This window comes from Drosophila subpulchrella, chromosome X (assembly GCF_014743375.2).
Source record: "Drosophila subpulchrella strain 33 F10 #4 breed RU33 chromosome X, RU_Dsub_v1.1 Primary Assembly, whole genome shotgun sequence".
NCBI lineage: Eukaryota > Metazoa > Arthropoda > Insecta > Diptera > Drosophilidae > Drosophila > Drosophila subpulchrella.
This window is the reverse complement of record NC_050613.1, coordinates 14025083-14049024: the sequence shown is the minus strand read 5'-3', so window position 1 is coordinate 14049024 and position 23942 is coordinate 14025083. Positions and strand designations below refer to the sequence as shown.

The following is a 23942-nucleotide window of genomic DNA, read 5'->3' as shown; positions in this document are numbered from 1 at the left end:
GTTGAACTTTCGAAACTTTCTAAAATGCAAAAAAAAAGCTAGCTGCTATGAAACCCCTGCGCAGAGTTGCCTTCGACCGATTAAATTGCTCAAGCAACTGTACCTACGCCAAATACCGTTAATCGGTCAACCAATTTGCATATCGATTAATCAGGCGTTAATCAGGCAGCTAATTTTGCTCAGCCCCAGCACCGAATTTCTTTTGTCTCTGGGCGTATATTAATTATGGAAAGGCCAGCGAAAAAGAAGCGTTAGAAAATGGTAGATATACATATTTAAATCGGTCAAAGCGCACGGGCCTCATTAATAAGCCATCGTTTTTGTGGCTTGAGATCAGGTTTCTGGTCTTTCGTGGGTCAATGCTCTCGCAAATCTTGCATACGAAAACTTGAACTTTCAACTGGTCGAAAGAAACAATAAAAAAAAGAGTTATAGTTATGCTAATAGTTTTTTCTCTCTCTCGCCGGCTTTTCAACTTTTTGGTCAGGCATTAACACACGCAAAAAAAAGGTAAAAAAATTTATTTCTTTGTGGTTTTCACGGGGATTGAAAATCGTTTGGTTTTGGTTTTGTTTGTCATTATTTTTTTGTTATGTTCATTATTTCGTTTGGGTTCGATTTTTGGGGAGGGTTTTTTGTTTTACAAAATTATGCTGGGAGTTTTGACTGCTCCATGGGCTGGGGTTCCTCCTTCTGGGGCTCCTCCTTCTTGGGTTCCTCCATCTGGGGTTCCTCCTTCTTGATCTCCTCCTTCTGGGTTTCTTCCTTCTTGGGTTCCTCCATCTGGGGCTCCTCTTTCTGGGGTTCCTCCTTCTGGGGCTCCTCCTTCTGGGGCTCCTCCATCTTAATCTCCTCCTTTTTGGGCTCATCCTTAATCTCCTGCATTTGAACTTCTTCCTTCTTGGGCTCCTCCTTCTTAGCCTCCTCCTTTGGCACTTCCTCCTTCTCAACCTCCTTCTTTTCCACTTCCTCCTTCTTAACCTCCTCCATTTGAACTTCCTCCTGAGGGATTACTGGCGCCTGCTCCTCGGGGTTCTCCAAGGACCTACCGGTCTTCCTCAGGGCGAATCGCCTGTTCTGGGTGAGCAGATCGAAGTAGGGATGGAAATCGCCGTAGGACACATAGCGGGCATCCCCGTAAGCGGGCTGGACATGTCGGGAGAGACCGGGCTCGTCATCATCGCCGACCAGGATGAACTCCTGCTGCTCGGGACTGCTGGCCGCCACCATGGGGGCAGCCGCCTCGTTGGCCATCATCTCCTGCTCCTGCTTGATCTCGGTGGCCTCCATGGGCTTCTCCTCCATGGCGGGGGCCTTCTCCACAATCGTTCCCGGACGGATGCGAGTGGGAAGCAGTCCGTTGGCTCCGCCGGCCTTCACGGGCTTGGCGGCAATCAGAACGGGCTGGGCGGAGATGGGCTTGATGGAAGCTCCGGATCCCGAGGAGGATGACGATGAGGAGGAGGTGGCAGCTCCGGTTCTGGAGGGTGGAATCTGGGGCGGTTGGAAAATGTCCATCAGGGAGGCATCGGCCAGGAGCGGCACAGCCGAGGCAGTCAACTGGGGTCGCTGCTTCTTCTTTTGGCCACCGGAGGATCCCGATCTCACTGGACTAATGGCGCTCTGGGGGATGTTCAGGATCAGGGGCTGGGCCTGGATGCCCTCGGCCAGGGAGACCATCGACTGCTGATCCGGCGGGGAGAGACCCAGTTGGCTCCAGGGAATGGTGATGTACTGGGTGGGACGACCCTGACGCCTCACCGGCACCGTTAGTGGGGGCTGGGGGAAGGCTCCGCTGACCGGGACGCGCTGCTTCTTGGTCTGTCCCTGGACATAGGCGTAGGGATAGGGGGAGTTCAGGTTGAGGAGCTCGGGGGCCAAGTAAACAGTCTGACCATTGCGGTTCACCAACAGAGTCGTCTGCTGGGGACGACGGGTCTTCGAGGAACCGGAGGAGGAGACGGGGGTCCTCCTCAATGTGGTGGCCAGTTCTCCGGGCGTCTGACCCCTGGTGAACTGGCGGATCTGGCTGATGATGCTCTGCTGGCCGCGCTGGATGAAGTTGGGCTGGTTCTGGCTGCGCCTCGTCGAGGAGGTGGAACCGAAGACGGGCTCGGGCTGGAAGTCCTGCTCCTGGCTGTCATCCTCCTGGGCCTGATCCTCCTGCTCCTCCTCGTCGTCGTTTTCGGCATCCTCATCCTCCAGCTCCTCCTCATCCTGGGCTTCCTCCACCACCGGCTGCACTGGCTTCTTCTGCACCTTGGTCTTCTTGTTCTGCGTGTTCAGGGGCTGACGACGCTTCTGGCTGACCACCTGCTGCTCCTCCTCCTGCTGGAACTTCCTGCGCTGATTCTGGCTCTGCACCTGGGTCTGCTTCCTCTTGGGCTTCTGCTGGGGCCGCAGCTCCAGGGAGTCATCATCCTCGAACTGCTCCAGGCTCTGCTCGTCCATGTCGTCGTCGAACTCCTCATCGAATCGGTTGCCCTGGTAGTAGTCATCATCGTAGTAGTCGTCCTCGAAGGAGTCCAGTCGGTTGTTGAACCGGTTGGGGCGCTGCTGGCGACGTCTGTTGTTCAGATTGCCACCATTGAGGTTACCATTCCGGTTGCCATTGCGGTTGCCGTTCCGCTGGGGACGCTGCTGCACCCGCACCACGATATCCGGTCGCTGGGTGGTGGTGGAGGTGGTGCTGCTGGTGCTGGTCGACTCCCTCACCGGGGTCTCCACCAGACCGGGCAGCTGCAGGCGGTCGTTGAACCAACCGGAAACAGAACCGGCCAGCGAGGAGAACGAGGAGCCCAGCTGCTGGGCGGGATTCATGCCGAAGAGCCAGGTGCCCGGGGAGGCGGGTGTGCCCGAGGAGGAGCCTGGTGTCGCCTGTGCCTGTTTGCCCTGGATCTCCTCCAGGCTGGCCTGACGTGGCTTGAAGGCGATCAGTGGGTGGATAATGAAATCGGCCACCGTGTGCGGTTGTGGGGCAGCCTTCTCCTGGACCTCCACTACGGCCATTGGAGCCACTGGGGCATCCTGGACCAGGGGCGGCTTCTCCGTGGGCGTTTTGGGTGCCATTGGCGCCAAATCTTCTGCTCCACCAGCCGAGCACACAAATCACAGACAAAAAAATGCATTTAAATCACAAACAAACAAAACACACGGCACATGAAAAAAAAGAGAAACACAGGCAGAGATTAATGGGGGTTCTGATGGGGATTCTGGGGGAATGCAGGGGGTTTCAGGGGGTTTTTAGGGGGTCCATGGTCCTACCAATCAGCGCCATGTCGGCGATGGGCGACTCCGTCGACTGCTCCACCTCCGGAGCCTCGGTCACGCCGGAAACGGAAGCCATCTGGCCGAAGGCCATCAGCAGGCACAGGCCCACCACCACGAACTTGGTCATGGTCAGGTCTCGGGATTATCTATCACGCACGCACTGGGATTCTATTTTACTATCTATCGTTCTCAAGCCCTCGATTTCTGGGGGTCCACAGACAGAGGTTTCTTTTGCCGAACTGTTGGGGGAGCGACGCGACCCGAGCTTTTTATGTGCCGTCTACAAACGGTTTTGGCCAAAAGCCCGTCTCGGCCAAAGAAGAGCGAGTGATCCGGAGAGCCAAAGCTCTCTCTTTCCCCGCACTGGGGGCTATGGCCATGCTGTAAATCAATTTGCGGTTTCTTGACCGCTGGCCCAAAAAGATCGGGTCGCAGGTCGTCTGGCTAAACGGTCTCGCTGGGCCTTAAGACTTTTTACTTCTGCATAACTTATTCCGGCCCAGACACATAAATATGTTGGGTCAAATGGCCACTCCTATAGGCTTTTTTATTCTATTGTCAAAAAGCTGGGTACGGATTTACATAGCCTACCACAAAGCAGAACAAATTTAAGTGGATTCATGATTTTAAAATACTATTATCGCAAAATAAATTAACATAAAATTTAACTGTCTTATTAATTTTATATCTTTATTTATTTAATGGAAAATTTTATATTTGTTAAGATCTGAAGCATTTCTTAAAAACTTTTCATTTCATTGTCAGCCCTGATCAGAAGATTCATAGTCTTTGTGTGTAAAAAAAAGCCCTTCTTTCCGTAACTTTTATTCAAAACCACATAAATAAAAGTTTAAAAAACCCACAAGTCAAATATTCGCACATCCCAACTTTTTCCAGGAGAACTCTCTAGATATAAAGAAAAGTATGCCGGGGATCAATAAAAAAATAAAATGATAATTAACTCTTATGAAAATACATTTATATTTTTGGTGACCAAATAAAAATTTGTTGATGACTTTTTTAATAAAAGTCTACTCATAAGAGTTATTCAGACTTTTGTTTTGCCAGTCTAAGAACAATGGTTTTTCTTAATTTAAAAGTCATTGAATAATACATTTTTTAGTCCTGACCTATGAATCAAACGTAATGAAAACGATTCTTTAATCGATCGATTTTCAAAGTAAAAATTATAACTGTTTTTTCGCGTTTTATTTATACTAATGGACAAAGCTGCAATATTTTGGGGAATTCTGTGCCTGTATTAACATAGAGGGAAATCAAAAGGCAATGAAAATAAAATTGGCCATAGTATTTAATTAATAAAATTTTCTTTCTAAGCCCTGGTTTAGCAAACGTTTAGGTTCGAACCCCGATCCAAGCCAAAGTTATATGGGTTCACAGCCCTGACTCTTGTGATTAATATTTTATTTAATTAAAGTTAGCTTTTCAGAGCTCTTTGAAGTGAAAGAGAAAGTAAAATAAAACATTTGAACTACAATTTAAATAAACAAAGGATTAATATTATTAATTATACAACATGTGTGCAGAAATGTTTTTTTTCGTGCACTCGTACATAAAAAAAGATTATATTGCGTATCAAAGAAAGAAAGGATATCACATAGGGTCCACTTATATGCTGCTCAAATAACACACAAGAATATATAACAATTTTGAAAAATGATTAAGTTAATTGATGAATTTCATTGCCCAAACATTTTCAGTTATTTCCATTATTTTTGAGGGCTTTTTAAAGACATTGATTGATCGAAGTCAAGTAAATTCCCTGAATTAACTAATTATTTCCGCTCGGCGATTTCTTTTCAGCGAATGTGGATCATTGTGCCAATTCCGGGAATCTTTCTTAGCCATGCTCCAAAAATAGAACTTTCCCTAGCATAGCAACTTTCCAAATATGTTGACCCCGCAAATGATGAGGTGAAATGAGATGACCCCCACTTGGGGGCAACTTTCTTCTTCGTCATATACTCAAATAAAACGAAAAAATAAAAAAAAATTTGCTAATGAGTATTTATGATTTTTTTATGCATTTCCATTAGCATCAAAAGCCAAGTTGGCTCGGATCTCTTTTGCTCGTCCAGGCCTCAAAACTAATAAATACACTGCGTTCTTCCACGCATAATTTGGTTATTAAAACATTTGTTTATGTCGCCCTTAATGGGCCGCAAATATGATTTCCTTTTTTCCCAGACCGCCCTTGCCGTTACAACGAACTGCCCGCGGTAGCTGTGGAAAATTTAAATAATTGCCGCGGCAATAACATAAATTAGATAAACCATCGTCGAGTCTTGCAAAAAAATGGGGCACGAGAAAACACAGAACGTAAATTAGTCATACCACCCGTGGTCAGTGGCCCGAAATCGGAATTTGATCGGGCTGAGAAAATCGATGGGTTTCCGATTCCATACGTTGTTCAAGGAATCTAATTAATATTCAGGCCAGGGGAACGGTATCGGTAATGATGCGATTTCGATTAAAACGCCCCATAATAATAACTTGTTCTTTGGGAAAGTTTTGCTGTCCACAAATATATGTAACGTGCGTGACATAAATGTATGACTTTCTTAACATAACATTTATATAACATTTATTACGAATTCAATTTATTTTAACTACTCAGACTACTATATCATATAGCTGCTATAGGAGCAATCGAAAATTAATGTAAAAATACAAAAACCTAGTAAATTGAAAGTGAGCATTACTTACTTGTAGAGAAAAAGGGTATACTAGATTCGTCGGAAAGTATGTAACATCAACTAAAAACTATCTATACACTTTTTTAGATTTTTTCGTTCAGCAAAATATTTAAGCTATTTCATTGCATTGCATCATTGCATTGAAGAAGCATTTTTCGTCACAAAGTTGATATCAGATCTCTTGTAAGTTGAAGGTGCGATCGTCACGGCCGCGTTAAGAGGTGTTTTATATGATACAAGAAGTTTTTGTTTTAAGAATCAATTATAAAATAGGAGCTATGTTCGCTTTTGCAGTATAACTCATATATGATCTATTGTTATAGCATTAAGATATATTTCCGTTGGCAAGGCCACGTTCACCTTGTTACTGTATTCCGTACTTAACTATAGAAACATTTTTTCTAGGAATTTAAATAAAGTATGGAAATTTAACCAACAACATTTTTCGTGCTTTAAATAATTCATTTATTACAAAAAAATGTAGTTGATTACAAACTTGTAAAATATCTTATAAGAATTTTGTGTCATCAAATTAATGATGCATCGTTTTGGGCATTCAAGGTAAGCATGAAATGTTTTTCGTACTGAACTGAATCGGGTTGCAATTTTATAGCTCAATAACTTCCAAACGGTATTTTTATGACAAGAGGTGTTACAGATCATAAGTTGATAAATCGCATGGGCTATATAGCTTAACATTTAAAAAAAATTTATTTAAACACCAAGACAAAATAAAAACTCATATTAAGGAAAAAAACCCTGGATATTTCTTAAACGGTTGAATTGCAAAATTGTTTAAAATTCAACAGAAGATTTCAGCAATTGAGGTAACGACCTTTATCAAAATATTCGGAAGTAAGATCACTCAATATTTTGGTATAAGTAAATGCCTTAAGCTTTTAATAGAGTAAGAATAACCTAAATATACTGTCTAAATTGATTTTAAAATTAATATTGATTACTGGCGACGCTAAAATGCTACAGAGTTGCCATTGCTTTTAAATGAAGTAGGGTAACAACTCTGTTTTTCAGCAGATAGGATTTTTCGAACGGCAATGGCTAACGCAGCAACCCGAGAGTTCTTGAAAATTGTTATATCTGACAATTCAGTTCGATATTTGTCATTAATCAACCTGATCTAAGACTATTAAGACTTATCCGGAATTAATAATTTTCTTCACACGATGCCACGTCGGTCGAAAGTCGAATTTTGTACTCCCAAGAAGGGCCGGAAGAAGCGCAGAAGGAATTCCGAGTGTTCTGACAGGTAGAAACGAAACAGATAATTTCATTTCAAGCTAAACACACTTATTTCATATATTTAGTGCCCCAGTGCCTGTAGAACGTCCAGAAATAAATGAACCCGTGCAAAAAGACTCCCCCTCGGAACTTCTTTCGTCCTGGTAAGCCCTCTTTACTAAATTAGCTAAATCATTGTATTGCTAAAACCCATTGTAGTGCCCCGATTTCAGAACCATGGCCAGACCAGTTTTGTCTTGAGGGTGTCGTATTATATTTTGGTATCCAGGGGAACACCGAACCCATCCACATGAAATCCGACGCGGAGCTCATGCCTCCACCAAAATCATGGATTGTACCCAAGGCCCGACCTAAAATGAATACTGTGGAGCCGAACGATGAAATAATCCCGAAAAATGAAGACGACGAATCCAAAGACGACGAATCTGAAGACGGCGAATCCGAAGACGACGAATCCGAAGACGACGAATCCGAAGACGAAGAATTTGAAGACGAAGAATCTGAAGACGACGAAGAGTCCGTGGGTGCAATGCAAAGGAAAGATCCTACGCCAGTTCGAATGGGATCCGTCCCTCCAAGGCCCCAGGATGAGGCCGCGACTCAGGAGTGGCTGCAGGCTTGCAATAAGACAGTTTCCGAGCAACTGCTACATCTAGTAATTAAGGAGAGTGCCAAGCCATCTTCCGTAGATCCAGGATCCGTTGACCAGATGAAGCCCCGAAGTTCGGGAAAGACTGGGATTGTGGTGGGTGCCGCGGAGAACGCGTGGCATTTTAGCTACCTACTTCGCAACGGGGACTTGGAGGATAGCGTGGACCACTACACCTGGAAGTACGGGGATCCCGGGGCCAATCGACTCTTGGACAAGTGGAATGAGATGTACGGCTCCGAGACGGCAAAGGAGTTGGACAGAACGTTGGTGCTTGCGCCCTTGCCAGTTCGTCAGGAGCAGAGCCTCCAGATGTCAGGGATCCTAGGACGTCCCACTGAACGCCAAAGCGAGCCCGTGCGCCTGCGCCTGGAAATGACGGTCTGCAGACTGTTTTGTACCCTGCAGATGCACAGACATGTGGATCTTGAGACGGCCGTAAGGAGCCTCGACAACGCCATCTACAGAAGCGACGTGGGTGTGATAGAAGTCAGATTCGAGGCCCCGCAGATAGGCTGGATTTGGGATAATGGCACGGTCATGATAATAGACGGGCGAAATAAGGACGATTTAGTCGAAGCCCTACAGGAAATAGTAGCCAAGACCATGGGCAAGGAGAATTTCCAGCTCGATCCGAGTCACACGCTGCTACACCTGCGTCTCTACTCCGGCGCCTTCTTCCCCTGGAGCGTCGACTTGCAGGAGTTCAGTAAGGCCCACTCTCCTTCTTCGGAACTATGCCTTCATGATACGAACTTTGTCCACTACGTGAACAAGAATATGCCCGGAGTGGCAGCCAGACTCCATGAGTCGGGGCTGTTCACCGGGTATGCCATGTCCACGGATGAAGTGGACGAAATGGTGAGGCAAGTGTACCTTCTTTCGGCCAACTATCAAAAGCCCGAAATCGAAAACGTTAAATAAATAATTCAATTTAATAATTCTGCGTAGAAACGGATTCTGGCTTCTTATTCTTTTCTACTCTGGGGTAAGGCTCCTTCTTACGATTTTAGAATTGTAGATAAGCTTGATTTTAAAGGGAAGACTATATCATAAGAATGTCACAGGATCGGACAAAAATGAAAAAAATTGAGCTTCCGTTCTTCTCTGGGGTATATCATTATTACATGATTTTAGAACTTAGTTTTTATACCCGTTACTCGTAGAGTAAAAGGGTATACTAGATTCGTCGGAAAGTATGTAACAGGCAGAAGGAAGCGTTTCCGACCCCATAAAGTATATATATTCTTGATCAGGATCACTAGCCGAGTCGATCTAGCCATGTCCGTCTGTCCGTCTGTCCGGATGAACGCTGAGATCTTGGAAACTATGAAAGCTAGGCTACTGAGATTTGGCGTGCCGATTCCTGAGCTTCTTACGCAGCGCAAGTTTGTTTCAGTAGAGTGCCACGCCCACTCTAACGCCCACAAACCGCCCAAAACTGTGGCTCCTACAGTTTTGATGCTAGAATAAAAATTTAAGCTGAAATGTATTGTTCTCATCAATACCTATCGATTGACCCAAAAAAAAGTTTGCCACGCCCACTTTTACGCCCACAAACCGCCCACAAACTTCAAAAAATCGTTAATATGAACGTGGATATCTCGGAAACTATCCAAGATAGAGAATTGGGATCTCAGATTTAGATTCCGTAGCCTTGTGCGCAGCGCATGTTTGTCACGCAAATACGCCACGCCCACTCTAACGCCCACAAACCGCCCAAGCCTGTGACGCCCACAATTTTTGTGCTAGATAAAAAATTTTAACTGAAATGTATTGGTCTCGTCAATACCTATCGATTGATTTAAAAAAAACTTTGCCACACCTACTCTAACGCCCTCAACGTTTAAATCTGTCTACCGCCGGTAGGTGGCGCATTTGCTGCTTGCATATCTCCATTTTCCTTTGGTCCCTTTAGCTGAGTAACGGGTATCTGATAGTCGAGGTACTCGACTATAGCGTTCTTCCTTGTTCTTTATGTAAAAATCGGATGAATATATGATATAGCTGCTATAGGAAGGATCATAAAAGGTATGTCAAAATTTTGTTTTCGGAAAAAACATAAACGCTAGTAAATTGAAAGGAAGCATTACAATTTTTGTAATTATTTTTTTGTTTTCAAAAAATTAGAAAGAAATGTATAATATTATAAATACTTCGATCTTAAAATGGCATGCCTTTTAGTTATTTTGTTAAATTCTCCACTAACCTGCATTGAAATATTACCAATCTTTATGTTAGAATTTTTCAAATTTCCTGAGTTTCCGTTTTAGTAGCTTAGGGTATACCTTAATAAAAAAGTATGTAAGCGTAGATGTATTTTTTTTTTTCAGTGCAATAGATGGGTATTCCCATTTGTGTATATATATATACATATATGTTGATCTTCAATGAATAAAAATTAATTAGTATTTCAAAGCTAGATACATTTTCCTAAAAATCGATATTATAATTTTATAATATTCTCTTGTGATAAAAAATTACTTAATCAAGTCTTTAATGTAATCATGTTTTACAGCAAAGTTTTAGGCGCTGCCTAACGCTATATGAAGACCCATATACTCTCTTCGGCCTCATAATCTCTTGTATTTCAATTGGCTTTAAACAAAGCCCCGCAAACAATGGATTATTGATTTAAATTTGCAAACAATGGGGGGAACTAAAATAGTTAGCAAACGGCCATAAATCCCATAAAATCATAATCCGTCTTGCCATTATTTCGCCTGGTTCGCAACTCATAGTTCGATGGGTTAACGATTTAATCTCTGGCACTAAGTTGGACCGACTTTCAAAGGGGAGAATGGCGGAGAAAAGAATAAATTTCGCACTATGGACTCGATCCGTTTGATTGATTTAAATGCCCGTTGTCCGATCCGAATGGGGAACACATGCTGGCCCCAGCCATATACAACATATATGCATGTGGCCCAAATAAGCCCGAACTCTGACATCTGGGGGGAAGAACAGTGGGACCTCGCCCACTTCGGACAGTGACAAATGGAAGCGGCCTGACTTATTGAAAATCTCACTTTTGACCTCAAAATTGGCTCAAGAATTGGCCAGACGGTTCGTTCTCTTCTCTTCGCCATGTTTTTTTGTATTTTTTGTATTTTTCCGTAGTTTTTGAGACGACCCAAAATGCAAATTTCTCGACTTTGGTAAGAGGCAACTGCAACTGGAAATGGAAATGGCAATGGAGATGAACCTACCAAAAGTCAACGTTCTGGGACCTCTGGGATGGAATGGTCTTGGGTTTTCTGTTTCTGGTTTTTGTGCATAAATCAGTAGACGGGAATTTGCATAGTTTAATAATTTGCCAATCTTCCAAATCCAAATCCCCTCAAATTTCGCCACATTTTACTTTGTTCTGCTGCCCGGCTACCTAATTTCTTTTGTTTTTCGGGTGATTTTTATGTGTCTCCGCTGTTTCGCCTTCTTTCTATCTGTTTCTGCGGCCAGGTGAACGTTCCTCCCCTGTATAAAATGTCTTTGCCGGGCACTTGCTGGACCATTTAATAGTGGCCCTCGTCCAGCGACAGACCCAAGTCCAAGTCCAAGTCTTCCAATCCTAAGTCCACTCAACATTTCCCAGATCCCACCAGTATGGCAATTAAGATGGTAGCCCTTTTGGCCATCGGCCTGGCAATCTTGGCCGTGTGCGAAGGTGAGTTTGTGATACGATCTATAATGATCTTGGTTCTTTCTTCTTAATTCCATCATTGTCAATTATTTGCTCAGGGCCATAATTATCTAGCGATTACTTACTAATAACTGGTAAGGTTTGTTCTTCAGCAAGTAATACCTATTTGTAAAATTTGTCAAACTTTTTACCAAACCTTCTCAAAAACAAGGAATATTTTGAGGTACTTAAAATATTTTTCCAATTTGAGTTAGGTTTTATATTGAAACTTTAATGTAATGTAACTTTTATATAAATAATCTAATTTTGAACGGAGTGATATATAATGAAAATATATTGTATAAAGTAAAAAAATATGTATACATTATTATTTGTTTAGTTATATAATGTTATGGTTTTAAAGACTAGGTATACTAGGTCACCTTAAAATATATCAACTTCCCTTCTAATCCCATAAATGTTCCATATTATCCCTTAGCCCGTCATGTGAGTGGCCATCGCAGACAGCACTTTGAGCAGCGGGCCCTCATATCGAAGCCCCACAGTGGTCCCCAGGGACGCGTCTTCCCCGGAGCGGTGGCCATCAAGAAGCTGGTCCTGCTGAAGTTCAAGAAGATCGTGCCCATCTCCCTGATCCTGCTGAAGTCGAGCAACGAGAACGAGGCCGAGCTGGTGCCCGTGTATCCCACCGACCAGATCCCCGAGAACGTCCAGTTCATCCCCACTCCGAACGGCATCTCGGGCCACAAGGATGTCCAGGCCATCGCCATTCCCGCCGAGCTCCACGACCAGCTGCAGATCAACGGACTGTCCAACCTGGAGAACATCGAGGCCCTGCTCCAGAGCAGCTCCATCTCGGCCGCCGACAATGAGAGCGAGACTCCTGTGGGCAACAGCATTGCGGTGGCCCAGCCCGAGGATCTGGTGCTGGAGCAGCCGGAGAACGACGAGGATCAGCTGCTGGAGGGTGTGTCCGCCGCCCCAGTCGCCGCTCCCGCTGCCGCCGCCCCAGCCGCCCCCTCCCTGCGCCGCCTGTCCGCCGACGAGCTGCTCCGCTCCGGCGTCCGCAACTCCGCCCAGCAGCAGCAGACCAGCGTGGAGGAGATCCCCCTGCTCCTGTACTCCGCCAACGAGGGCTCCTCTTCCGCGGGACACTCGGTGGGCAGCTCGGGTCGCCGCTTCGTGGCCGCCTCCCCTGCGCTGCGTCGTCGCCAGCAGTTCTACAACTAGGACTCCCTAATCTAGTCCTAAACTTAAACCTAAAGTTAACTTAACTTATTCACTTTCCATACTCCTCCTCTCGATGGCTGTCACACGGGCTTCACTGTACCTACCACTACCACTGGCTATTCCTTATTTTTTTTTTTTAGACTGAACTGAATATAAATTAACGTTATGAGCGAAATGACAAAAGGGGCGACTTGTGTTTCCGGGTGGCAAAGGGTCTCCAGTGGGTCTCCAGGAAAAAAGGCCACACTGGGAGAAATTGGGGCTGGCTGGGGAAGTATCAGTCTGCAAGGCGAGTAAGGTTCCTTAATAACAAATACGACCTATTTAAACAGTAGGACCTTGAATTAAAATAGAGGCGCTACTGGAGTCACAAAGAACTCTTTATTATTTGAAAAATTCCAAAAAATGCCAGAAGCTTTTTTTTTTTAGTTTTTCAAATCATTGTATTGCATACTAAAAGCGTTTGACAAAAAAAAATCAGACAACCTTCTCCGAGACCGTGCCCAAATACTAAGTCGTTCTTACCCCATCTTTGGCACAAGTTTTTCCATAATTCTTACCACACAGAAAAAGGGATCATTTTGATATTATATGAATAATTCAAATTTAATATTAGGGATTGGTATTCCTTGGATTTCCTTTAATTAATAATCCTCTCAAAATGGGGGAAAGATAAAGATATTACCAGAATTACTCTGGGTGCAAGACAGCATCATTATAAACCCTCCGAAATAGGAAAAGAGAGAAATTATTCTACATTTCATCAAAATGATCAATATATCCTAACAATTTTCGTTCTCTGTGCTTTATATTCTAAATAGTGAGTGAAAAATGTGCACTTATTTTTTCGAGTGTCGTTCAGTGGGCGGAAGGTCCCTGTTTGGGGCGCTGCTTATCAGGCGACTGCAGTTATCAGGCCTTTGTGCTCGGGCTTTGTGCCGCTGACGTGACATGTCCTGTCTGTGCCTCATCCCCATCTTAATACCCATCCCCATTCCCATCCTCGGTTTCAGTCTCAGTTTCAGTTTCGGTGCACCGATCCCAGTCCAAATCGCAGTCCCAAAGAGTCCTCGTGTGGCAGCCTGCCAGCAAATTTGAGCCAACAAACAAAGCAGCCACAAAACACATGGCACAAATTTTGCTTAGGCGCAAAAGTCAACGGCACAAGAGGCCCAAAGAAAGGCAGCCGCACAACAAAAGCGGCAGAAAGATGGGACACGTTAACCTGCCACTTTTGAGCTATAACCACGAATGTTGAATGTCCTTAAGAAAATCAAAGATATTTCACAGTGGTTTAAAAAACTCATATATTGAATCAAGAAAGAATCCAGACCAAAAAAAATTAATTGAACATCAAGAAATGTTTTTAAAAATAATACCCCTAATCAAAAAAAAAATTATTTAAGTATGAGTATGTATGAGTTTATAATTTTAATATGAAACTTATCTTATAAAATGAGGCATATACAATTACCAGCACATTTAGAATCGATTTGAGATATTTTAATGCAGCAACCTCCAAGGGGACCTATATCATGGTTAGGGTATTTAGACATTACTTCTTTTACAGTGCAGCTACCTATATAGCCCCTCCCCTCCCTTTGGCCCAGTCGTGTGTCTTATTTGCCGCATTTTTGACAGGATTCCCCCAAGCAACAAAACCCCCCTCCCAGCGGAGATTATGCAAGCGTTTTCCGAATTAGCCAGGCATAGAACAAACAAAACAAAGGGACAAAACCTCATGGGACAGACATACGGTAAAAATATTGCCACACTCAAAAGCCTTCCGTTTTAAACTTTAAAAAAGCACTCGACTGTATTCTATTTTAAGACCCCATGGCTTCCTCTAAATTAAAAATAGTAATTACACTCAAAGAAGAGGGTGTTCCAGAAAGTTCAAAGTCATCAATCTCAATACTTAAAGTTTACAATTATTTCTGGTTTGTTTCACAGCATACTTTTGGGGTTTCTTAAATACATCTTAAGTTCTGTTTATATGTTATAAACATTTTTCATTTAAAAGCTGTCTGCATCTCTACTACATTTAATCACCATTTAAAAGCTTTATTTTAGTTTTATTTTCAAATAAAAAATATTGAATATTAAAAAAGTGATAAACGATTTTGAAATAACTCTCAAATTTCATTTTAGGCGTCTAAAAGTATGCAACACTATTTTTTAAGCTCAGACGTTATATGAATTCGTTTAGAAAGACTACTTTCCATTATTCACTGCATACTTTTAGACACTTATACAAGTGATTTTAAAACCCGAGTGATTTGTGTGGCACAACCACTTCTTTTATAAAAAACAAATCTTTTAAATCATTATATTTGGCTTAATTTTTTGTTTTATTGTGGAAAAAAATACTTATACATAGTTATGGGTAAGTTTATGTTTTTAGCCATAGTAGGGAGGTGGTACATAGATGACCCTCTTCCCATCGCTGCTGCTGTTGTTGTTGTAGAGCCGCCCACAGGGCGGAGGTCCGTAGTAGGTGAATGTGCACACGGTGCAGCAGTTGATGGGCGTGGCCACCACCACCACGGGCGTGTTCCTATTGGGATAATTGGGTGGGTAGGGGTAGGGCATGGGCGGTGGTGGTGGAGGGGGCAGTGGCCTGGGTGGTGGAGGAGGGGGCAGGGGTCTGGGTGGTGGAGGAGGGGGCAATGGCCTGGGTGGCGGGGGGTAGTTGGGTCTCACAGGGACACAGCAAGTCTGTGGAGGAGGGGGTGGAGGAGGCGGAGGCGGTGGTGGTGGATAAGAGGGATCCACCACATAGGTTTCGCAGCAGGTCTGCTTCTGGAAGGCCTCCAAGGTGCAGGGCGAGACGCACGAGTTGAAGAGTCCACTGATCCAGTCGAAGATCAAGTTGAAGGTCCGCCCCTGACGCTGGGTACTATCGTAGGGTCCAAAGGCATCCACCGAGGTGTTAAGCGGTAGCCCTGCCCCACCCAAATCCTGGCCAGAATTCTCAGGCCGCAGATCTTCGAGGCGGGACGAAGAGTGGTTGAAGTACACGTACTCAAAGTTATCGTTTATCGAGGAGGAGGACGATGAGGAGGAGCTCCGGGATGAACTGCCATTTTGGGGGCGTGGCTGCCAGCGCTGCAAGCGAATCTGTTGCTGGGCTCGTTGGTGAACTACGAAATTTAAATATAATTGTTTAAATAAGAATATGATAAATTTATCATAAGTGACTTTCGTGCAATCCTCCAAACAATGTGCTTTCTTATCCATTTTAAACCTAGATAAAATGTGACTTGAATGAGAACAATAGTACGCACAAAACATTTAAGAAACATACTGTAGACTTCAACTTCTTTAAATCTGTTTAGCGCTTGAAAAGAAACATCTGGATTTTCTATAAATTTTAAAAACTGAAATTATAAATTGAAAATATTAAAGAGGTCATTTTGATGTTATTGGAATTTCAATATGACATTTTTTTGTAATCTATAGAGTGAGTTTTGTTTTTTTTAAATAAAACTTTTCATGCAAATAAAGTGTATTTTTTAAAAGCTGAATATCTACTGTCTTGTTTGTAATTCCCAGAAATATTAAACTTGGTTCATAAAAAATATGCAGACAAGTGTAACTGCTGTGGTAAAAAATGGAATAACGTGGTGCTCAAAAAAGTGGTATAAATAAACAAAATGCATTTTTATTCTCGTGCTTTTCGTGGGTGACAAAAAAAGGGTGTGTGCTGTTTTAAGGGAGAGTTAATGCCTAAAACTAACGTCCATAGAATCCGAAGCCGCCAAAGCCGCCGAAGGCATTGCTGTTGGCACCACCACCGCCGAAGCCACCGCCATTGGCGCCGGCATTGGCTCCTGCACCGCCGCCAAAGCCGCCGAAACCACCGGCATTGGCATCGGAGTTGGCACCACCGCCGCCCCCGAAGCTACCGGCATTGGCTCCCGCTCCCGCACCACCGGCACCACCGGCATTCGCGTTGGCATTCGCATTGGCCGACTGGCCATTCTGGGCGGTGGCGGTGGCGCTGCTGGAGGCCGAGTTGGACACGTATCCATTGGGACCCTGCTGGCTGCTCGTCTGGGCATTCGTCTGGGCGGAGGCGTCTCCTTGGCCATTGTTGCCCTGGAAGATGCTCTGGCTATTGGCATCACTGGTCGCGTCCTGGGTGTTGCCATCCCGCACCACCTGCGAGTTGGTGTTGGCCGTATTGGTGGAGGAGCCGAACATATTGTTGTTTGTCGCGGTGGAGCCACTGTTCGAGGAGTAGGTGTCCCGGTTGCCCTGCTGGGTGTGCTGGGTGTTGGCATTCGCACTGGAGGCCTGCTGCTCGCCCGGCTTGAAGTTCAGAGCCTGACTCTGCGAGTTCTGGTCGCTCTCGTAGCCCCCGTTGGCTGTCTGACCCTGGTGGGTGTTGGTGTTCGCCGAGCTCACCTGGCCACTGCTGCCGTCCTGGGCCAGATTGGAGCTGATGGAGCTGCTCCCCGTGTTCCCGTCGCTGGCGTGGTTCTGGGTCGAGGCCTGCTGGTTGAACCCGGGTCCTCCCTGGGCATTAGCATTGCCGTGCGCCTGGTTCTTGTTGCCCTTCTTCTTGTGGTGCTGCTGCTGTTCTGGCTGCTGGTAGAAGCCACCGAACTGGGGAGCCTGGCCAAAGCCAGGTCCTCCTCCGAAACCGCCTCCTCCGCCGAATTCCTGACCTGAGTGGGTTACAGAATAGTTTAAAATGTGAGAAACTCTGGGATGAAGACACTTTTCGAGAGCTATTTTAAATGTATAAATGCTAAAAATACATTTTATAACATATCTAAGACGCAGTGTTGTCTTATCTTCCTTATACAATAGGAATACAATTTCCTACTGTTTATAACAAGTTAACATCTAAATGCTCTGAAACAAAGTAATGATTTTTATCAATTGCTAAATAATATACACTTGCACAAAAAAGGGAGTATACAATTTATTATATTTATAACTATCGTAATACTGAATTAAAAATTCCTTATTTATATTTCTTCCTCCTCATAATTCATTATAATTATTAAATTAAATACAAAAAACCTACTATAATACACAAAACATTTCAACTGCATTACTTAATATAAAAACAAGAACAATCGCTATGGTCGAAGGCCTCGACTATAAGATACCCGTTACTCAGCTAACACAACTATGTAGATCTTACTTTTCGCCCTAAAAAATCAGTGTTTTGTCTGGCAAAGGATGTTAAAATAAAGATATAAATATATTTTTCAAACAAAAATGTAACTATTTTTAAAGGTATCGAAAGAGGGGCATAACTAAAATAGAGGGTAAGCAAGCCAATGTATTTTTTAAATATTATAATAAAATATATTTTATAAATATTTTATTTATTTAATAAAAAATGACCAAAAACTCACCTCCTCCGAAGCCGGGACCACCTCCGAAACCGCCAAACCCGCCGAACTGCCTCCTCGGCCTGTCCAGAAGACCCACCCCAAAGGGTCCTGGTCGTGGGGCGAAACCGCCACCGGGATATCCAAAGGGCACGAACTGGGCCCTCCTCTTGGGCCTTGGCCTGCTCTGGCGCACCACCCGCTGGAAGGGACCGCCGAAGACCTGGCCATTGGTGGCCGCATTGCCTCCAAATCCGCCGGCGGAGGCCGAGGTCTGACCCCTTCTGGTCTTGCCAAAGGCATTCGAATTGGAGCGTGTGTCGGTGACGGTGACACCACCATACTTCTGGGTATTCGACTGTGAGTTACTGCTCGATCCCGCCTTGGCGCCCTTGCCCTGGGCATTCACTTGCGCCTGCGACAGGGTGTTCGTGTTGGCCACATTCCGGTCCAGGTCGAGATTGAGGAGCCCCAAACCCAGGCGGAGGTCACCGTCGGCACCGCGCTGCAGGCCAAAGCCATTCTGGAGATTCTGCGGCGACAGGGAGGCGCCTAGGCCCAGGTTTCCGATCCGGAACTGATCGGCAATGCCCTGCGACACCTGGCCATTGGCATTAGTCCTGGTCCTCGTCAAAGTATTGCCCAGCTGCAGGCCACCCAGGTCCACGTCCTGCGTCTGGGCCTGGCTGTTGGTCACCAACCGCTGGCCATTCTGCTTGGTCACCGCCCGCGAATTGGACAGACCCTGGGTGTACTCCAGGTTGTTCCCGAAGTCCACCTGCCGCTCGTAGGCGTTCGTGTTCGCCTTGGAGACGGATCCCTGCCGCTGGCGGGGCTGCTGGAACTGCTGGGGCTGTTGGTAATAGACCAGAGGTTGTTGTTGGTAAGCCTGCGGTTGGCGGTACACCTGTTGGAACTGCGGTTGGCGGTATACCTGTTGGTACTGCGGCTGGAACTGCTGCTGTGGTCCAAAGCCCCCGAACTGCGCCTCAGCTGAAAGGGGAAGTACAAAATGTTATTAAAAATATATCAAACTACAAATATGTATCACTTTTTGTGGGCCACCCCTGAAAATATGATTTTATTCGCACATCACCAATTCAGTTAGCTGCACAGACATGAAATAATAATAAACATCAATATTATTAAATAACAATAAAAAACATTCACACAATCAATTAAAATATTTTCAGTCAAAGAAACACTTTTTAATTTTTCAACAAAAAATGGAAAAATATAGGCCTTAATAAAAACATTTCTTAATTTTTTTAAAGAGAAACTTTTTGCGTATACGCAATATTTAACGCTCATACGCCATGTTGGCTGTACCTTGATAATACTTTTGACTATAAACATAAAAGTACAACACATAATTTGTATTTAATTTTTAAACATAATCAGTCTTGTATATAATACTAAATATAATAAGCAGAACCAATACTAAACACGTTGTTAAATTTTTAAATGTTGATTGTTTATCAAACTTGTAAGTGCTCGAGATATTTTCTTGGGAGGAGACAAATGTTTTGCTTTTAAATCTTATGAGCAATCTAAATTGTTTTATAAACTTTATTTAAAAAGCCAATTCAATTTTCATGATGCACTTCGCAGCTTAAAACAGCTTCATAAAAAATTGCCGGACAAAAAGCATGCAAATTCTAAGTAAATCCATCAGAGGGTAATCGGTTTTCGAGTTTCATGCAATTGTCAGTGCAAAAGACATTTCAGCGTTTTTTACTTGCAACTAAGCGAGCGTGAAAAAGTGGTAACAAACATCAGTGGAAAGTTCCGCAAGTTGCACTGACAGCAGTCAAAAGTAAACAAAATCCCCCAAACACTATGCATTTATAATCTTTTCGCAAAACTTTTTCCACACATTTTATTCCATTCTACTTTATTCCACGACACTTTTTCAGCATTGTTCGTTTTAAAAATTGTGAGATTGCACAGAAACGAAAGAAATGGCTAGCTGCGAGAAAGGGACGAAAGCTGAAAAGATCTCTAACTGGTTTTTGAGTGTACATCTCGAAAGATGGTGTTCATGTTAAAATATCTAACAAAAGGGGGGTATTGGCATCTCTGTCGTTTTCATACGAGTATTTTTTCATGCATAAATTATAAATACATATATTCTGAAAAATACATCTGATCAATTATTGTCTTTTATTGGCTCTACAAGATAAATTCATTTAAGCTGACTGTTTTTGAAAAAAAAACCATTTGTTGCAGAATTTGGTAAAATGATAATTTTAGGTCCTATAACAACAGACTAAAATACTAAAAAACTAGATATACTAAGATGTAACGAATTTTGGTCAGACAAATCTATTATGTTTATGTACTGATACAAATTTGAACATATATCGAATTGAGTGATCCTCCCGAAAGCGCAGATAATAATATGTGTATCTACTGTTTATTAGCGAACATTTGTTTTTCAATACTTGGTAATATAATATTTCTAGGTCCTAAAACATTGACTTTAACACTAAAAACCAATTGTGTCGTTAAGGCTTGAAGTGCTAAGTCCTCAACATGGGTTCTACATCAGATATAAATGTACAAAATATTCTGATCCCCTCGAAGTCGCAGATAATAAGCTTTAAAATGTGGTTACAACATGGATAAGCCCTTAGACCTTTGATGCCTCCTTTTCCACCTCTGCTATCCCTTTCTTTGCCAATGTTTCTGTCTCTTTCGTCTTTTGCAAAAGACTATTCGCTGTTTTTCTGTTGACAATGCAACGCACGTAGGCGCAAAATCCAGCGATAATTTTGCAATTATTACTGTAATAACAAAGGCCCCATGTGTGTGCGCCTTAATGTGGGTGTAGGTGCGTGTGTGTGTGTGTGTGTGTGTGCGTGGGGTATATATCCTGTCATTATCCTGTCTATGCCCGATCCCCCGCAAATGCCGTGGCGTATTCGAAAAATATTTACCTTGCGGTTGACAAACTGCCAGCCAGCACACAATTAATCCAACAAATGCGTGTCGCATCCTGGCTTCGTATCCGTACTTCGTATCCGCACTCCGTGTTCCGTATTTCGTACGCCTGTCCTCCGGGTGTTCCGCACTTTCCGTACTTTTCCCGTTACTCTGGCAATCCGTATTCCGCTGCCGTACACTCGCTGTCTCGCTCGCACCTCAACCGGATGGCTAATTTTCCGTTGCCGTTGCGAAAACAGCGCACGCAATGAGCGCGTTTTTGGCCGCTGGCCGACTTTTATTGTTTCTCCGCCGTGTTTTTTTTGCGGTGTCGCTGTTCAGTTTGTTGTTCCGCCGGTTCTTCTCCGCAGCTCCGCCTCTCTTGTCACACTGAAAAAAAAACTGCACTCGCCTCTAATTAAATTATCACAATCCCCGCGCCAAAAAATTAGATTTTATAATGTTTCAAAGGCTCTAAAAAGGGCTAATAACTGTTTAGTATTAATGAATTTTATATATCCACAATTTGTAAGTCTAATTCAAATAATTAATTAAAATATATAAAAATATACAATTTTACAATTATTAAAATATTTAAAAAATTTCGGAAATTACTGTATTTTTCTAATGGAATTTTTTTGAAAAAGCATTTTATTAGAGAAGTCTAATGTCATTTTATCTTTCTATTCTAAATTATTTTGTATACTTTTGTATGATGTATTATTTATTATTTATTGGTATACTATTTATTTTTAATCAATTTATTTTTATTTAAATCTTGTTAGCTTTCATTTATAATTATGCACAACTAAAAAACATTTAAAATTTAATGGAAATACTAATACAGTTGACTTATATAGAGATATTTCATGCTCAAATAAATTTTACATTTGTATTATTTGTTTAATAAGCAACTGTCAGTTCCGGAATTTTTTACAAAGGACACTTTTAACACTACCATCTTAAAAACAAAAATATTTCCAATTATAGGCTATTTTTCTCCGTGTACCTGTCTTGATTTTTCTTGTTTTTAACCTTTTTCGGAGAGCGCGATGGAAGTTGTGGGGCGTCGGACGTTCCGATTCGTTCTAAACCCCGATGCCGGTTTGTTAATCGGGCTTTAAACTAATCAATAATTAACGTCCGACTTGACGCCCAACCGTCAATATGCCTATTGTTCGATGCGACAGACCCCCGAAAAAAGAACCGAAATCACGTTTAACTCGTTTCGGGGAACAATAAACAAACACTGATCACTTTTCGATGTTGGTTTTTTCCTGCCCGATCACAAATTCGAATCTATCTTTTTTTTGGGCCTCCCCTCCTCATTAGATGGTTTCTCTTTCGCGGGGATTTTTGGCACGGGGAGAAAGGCTTATTGATTATCCGAGCATGTATTTGAATTACTTAAAATTTATGAACAGAGAAAGCCAGCCGGTGAAATGGTGTTTAGATAATCGATAGTTAAGCTGAGACAATCTGCTGACCACCTGTCAGTTGAATAAAAATCAATATTAATATATTAAAAATCAATATAATAATATAATATTAATATTTTTGAATATGGTTTTTTATATTTTCCAACACTATTTAAAAGGGTTATCAAGCTTCGTACCATCAAGCTATTAAAGTACGTAGGTGTTTTTAAAAATCAATATATTATAAAAAAGTTCTACGTAGAATAGTTTAGTGAAATAAAAATAATATATTCAAAATGTCATGAAAAAGTGAGAAACAATTTCCAGAATGACACACAAATTCTGGCTAATGCCGTGTCTATAAGAACCCCGCTTGAAACACCCCATAAATAAACCCGACAAAGTTGTTTGCTAGATCTTCTCAATGACTCTAATTTTTCTGGGTGATTCCCATCATCGACCTTAGCACAAGTGGCTATTCGAATGAATCCCCGGCTCATAGTTTCGGTTTTGATTTCCGCTGAGCATCTGCCACTTCATGGTCAAGTTTTGAACTTCAAATGAACGCGCTGTAGGTCAATTGGAATTCGCTCGTTGGGCGCCACGTTTTCCGCCCCTCTTGCCGCTTTTTTTGGACATCTGCCACCCCGCTTTTGGCCACTTGTAACCCCCTTTAAGCCCCGCCAAAACAGCAGCCTCCACAATTGGTCGGCAAACAGGCAAACAAATAGAAGCATCAACAAAAAACCCGTCTTAACTCTTCTTTTTTTTTGTATTTGTTAATGTTTTCTTTTATTGACAAAAGTTTTTAGCGCTCTTTTCGGGTGGAAGGGGCTAGAAAAAACCCGTCCTAAGAACAACGTTTGTGAGTGTGTGGAATAATATTAAGCCAGCAGGTTCTAACTAATGAACTTGTAGATACATATATTTCGGGTGGGCAGCTTCCCTTTATGAATTAATTGAGCTGCTAATGACAAGCAAGACAATGGGACTTACAGCTTGTACAGTGGGTGTATTTCAAATATTGGGAAACAATAATAAAACGACTTTCAAGAAATTGTTTTTAATAATTATTGTAAACACACTAGAAGGAAATTAAAATAAATTATTAATATTATTCAATTATTTATTAATCAATTTATAATATTATATTTTGATATCAAAAAAATACTGTATTAATATTTTCGAATTTTTTGAAGTGTTTTATTATTATTAGTATTTTATTTACATTTTTGACAATTAGTTTGACATTTTTATCGATCGTTTCTCGCATCCCTAACTTACAATCATTGTGGCCAATGGCGTGATATATATATTTTCTGCCTGATATTTGGCTTGCAAATCGAAATTTGTACACTGCAAGAAACCAGTGAACGGTAACAACAACAAGGCCAAAGTAAATTGGGTCAACACACACACACCAACTTTCGCCAGGGGAAAAGAGAAAGAGCGAGTGTGCCTGTGTTGGAAAGAGAGGACTAA

The 23942-nt window shown here is 42.8% G+C and overlaps 4 protein-coding genes across 6 annotated transcripts; 2 read left to right on the top strand and 2 right to left on the bottom strand.

Moving 5' to 3' along the window:
• Positions 1–648: 648 nt before the first annotated feature.
• LOC119557852 (bromodomain-containing protein DDB_G0280777) lies at positions 649–3397 on the bottom strand. The gene is made up of 3 exons (XM_037870840.1): positions 3265–3397; positions 997–3083; positions 649–951 (listed from the first exon to the last, which is right to left on the bottom strand). The coding sequence occupies exons 1-3, from the start codon at positions 3395–3397 to the stop codon at positions 649–651; spliced, it is 2523 nt and encodes an 840-aa protein (XP_037726768.1).
• A 4139-nt stretch (positions 3398–7536) lies between these two features.
• On the top strand, positions 7537–8820 carry LOC119555856. The gene has a single exon (XM_037867497.1). The coding sequence runs from the start codon at positions 7537–7539 to the stop codon at positions 8818–8820; it is 1284 nt and encodes a 427-aa protein (XP_037723425.1).
• Positions 8821–11499: 2679 nt separating this feature from the next.
• On the top strand, positions 11500–12766 carry LOC119558056. Its single transcript, XM_037871206.1, has 2 exons — positions 11500–11560; positions 12015–12766. Exons 1-2 carry the CDS (start codon positions 11500–11502, stop codon positions 12764–12766), a joined length of 813 nt encoding a protein of 270 aa, XP_037727134.1.
• A 2400-nt stretch (positions 12767–15166) lies between these two features.
• On the bottom strand, positions 15167–22147 carry LOC119557791 (glycine, alanine and asparagine-rich protein). Of its 3 annotated transcripts, none has more exons than XM_037870691.1 (5): positions 22052–22147; positions 21057–21444; positions 18142–19110; positions 16507–17418; positions 15167–15909 (listed from the first exon to the last, which is right to left on the bottom strand). In XM_037870691.1, the coding sequence occupies exons 2-5, from the start codon at positions 21112–21114 to the stop codon at positions 15167–15169; spliced, it is 2682 nt and encodes an 893-aa protein (XP_037726619.1). In that variant the 5' UTR covers positions 21115–21444; positions 22052–22147. The 3 variants fall into 3 exon arrangements, with proteins under 3 accessions (XP_037726619.1, XP_037726621.1, XP_037726620.1); XM_037870693.1 differs by lacking the exon at positions 15167–15909 and having other exon boundaries at positions 16406–17439; positions 18142–18970; positions 19052–19110; XM_037870692.1 differs by lacking the exon at positions 15167–15909 and having other exon boundaries at positions 16406–17439.
• Positions 22148–23942: the final 1795 nt, after the last annotated feature.

Coding starts and splice junctions, on each gene's coding strand:
- LOC119555856 (XM_037867497.1), top strand. CDS start 7,537: ATGAAATCCGACGCGGAGCTCATGCCTCCACCAAAATCATGGATTGTA.
- LOC119557852 (XM_037870840.1), bottom strand. CDS start 3,397: ATGACCAAGTTCGTGGTGGTGGGCCTGTGCCTGCTGATGGCCTTCGGC. Junction 3,084..3,264: donor CGCCGACATGGCGCTGATTG/GTAGGACCATGG, acceptor CTGGTGGAGCAG/AAGATTTGGCGCCAATGGCA. Junction 952..996: donor CAGTAATCCCTCAGGAGGAA/GTTCAAATGGAG, acceptor GAAAAGAAGGAG/GTTGAGAAGGAGGAAGTGCC.
- LOC119557791 (XM_037870691.1), bottom strand. CDS start 21,114: ATGCGACACGCATTTGTTGGATTAATTGTGTGCTGGCTGGCAGTTTGT. Junction 19,111..21,056: donor GGCAGTTTGTCAACCGCAAG/GTAAATATTTTT, acceptor TTCCCCTTTCAG/CTGAGGCGCAGTTCGGGGGC. Junction 15,910..16,506: donor CGGCTTCGGATTCTATGGAC/GTTAGTTTTAGG, acceptor TAAATTTCGTAG/TTCACCAACGAGCCCAGCAA.
- LOC119558056 (XM_037871206.1), top strand. CDS start 11,500: ATGGCAATTAAGATGGTAGCCCTTTTGGCCATCGGCCTGGCAATCTTG. Junction 11,561..12,014: donor AATCTTGGCCGTGTGCGAAG/GTGAGTTTGTGA, acceptor ATTATCCCTTAG/CCCGTCATGTGAGTGGCCAT.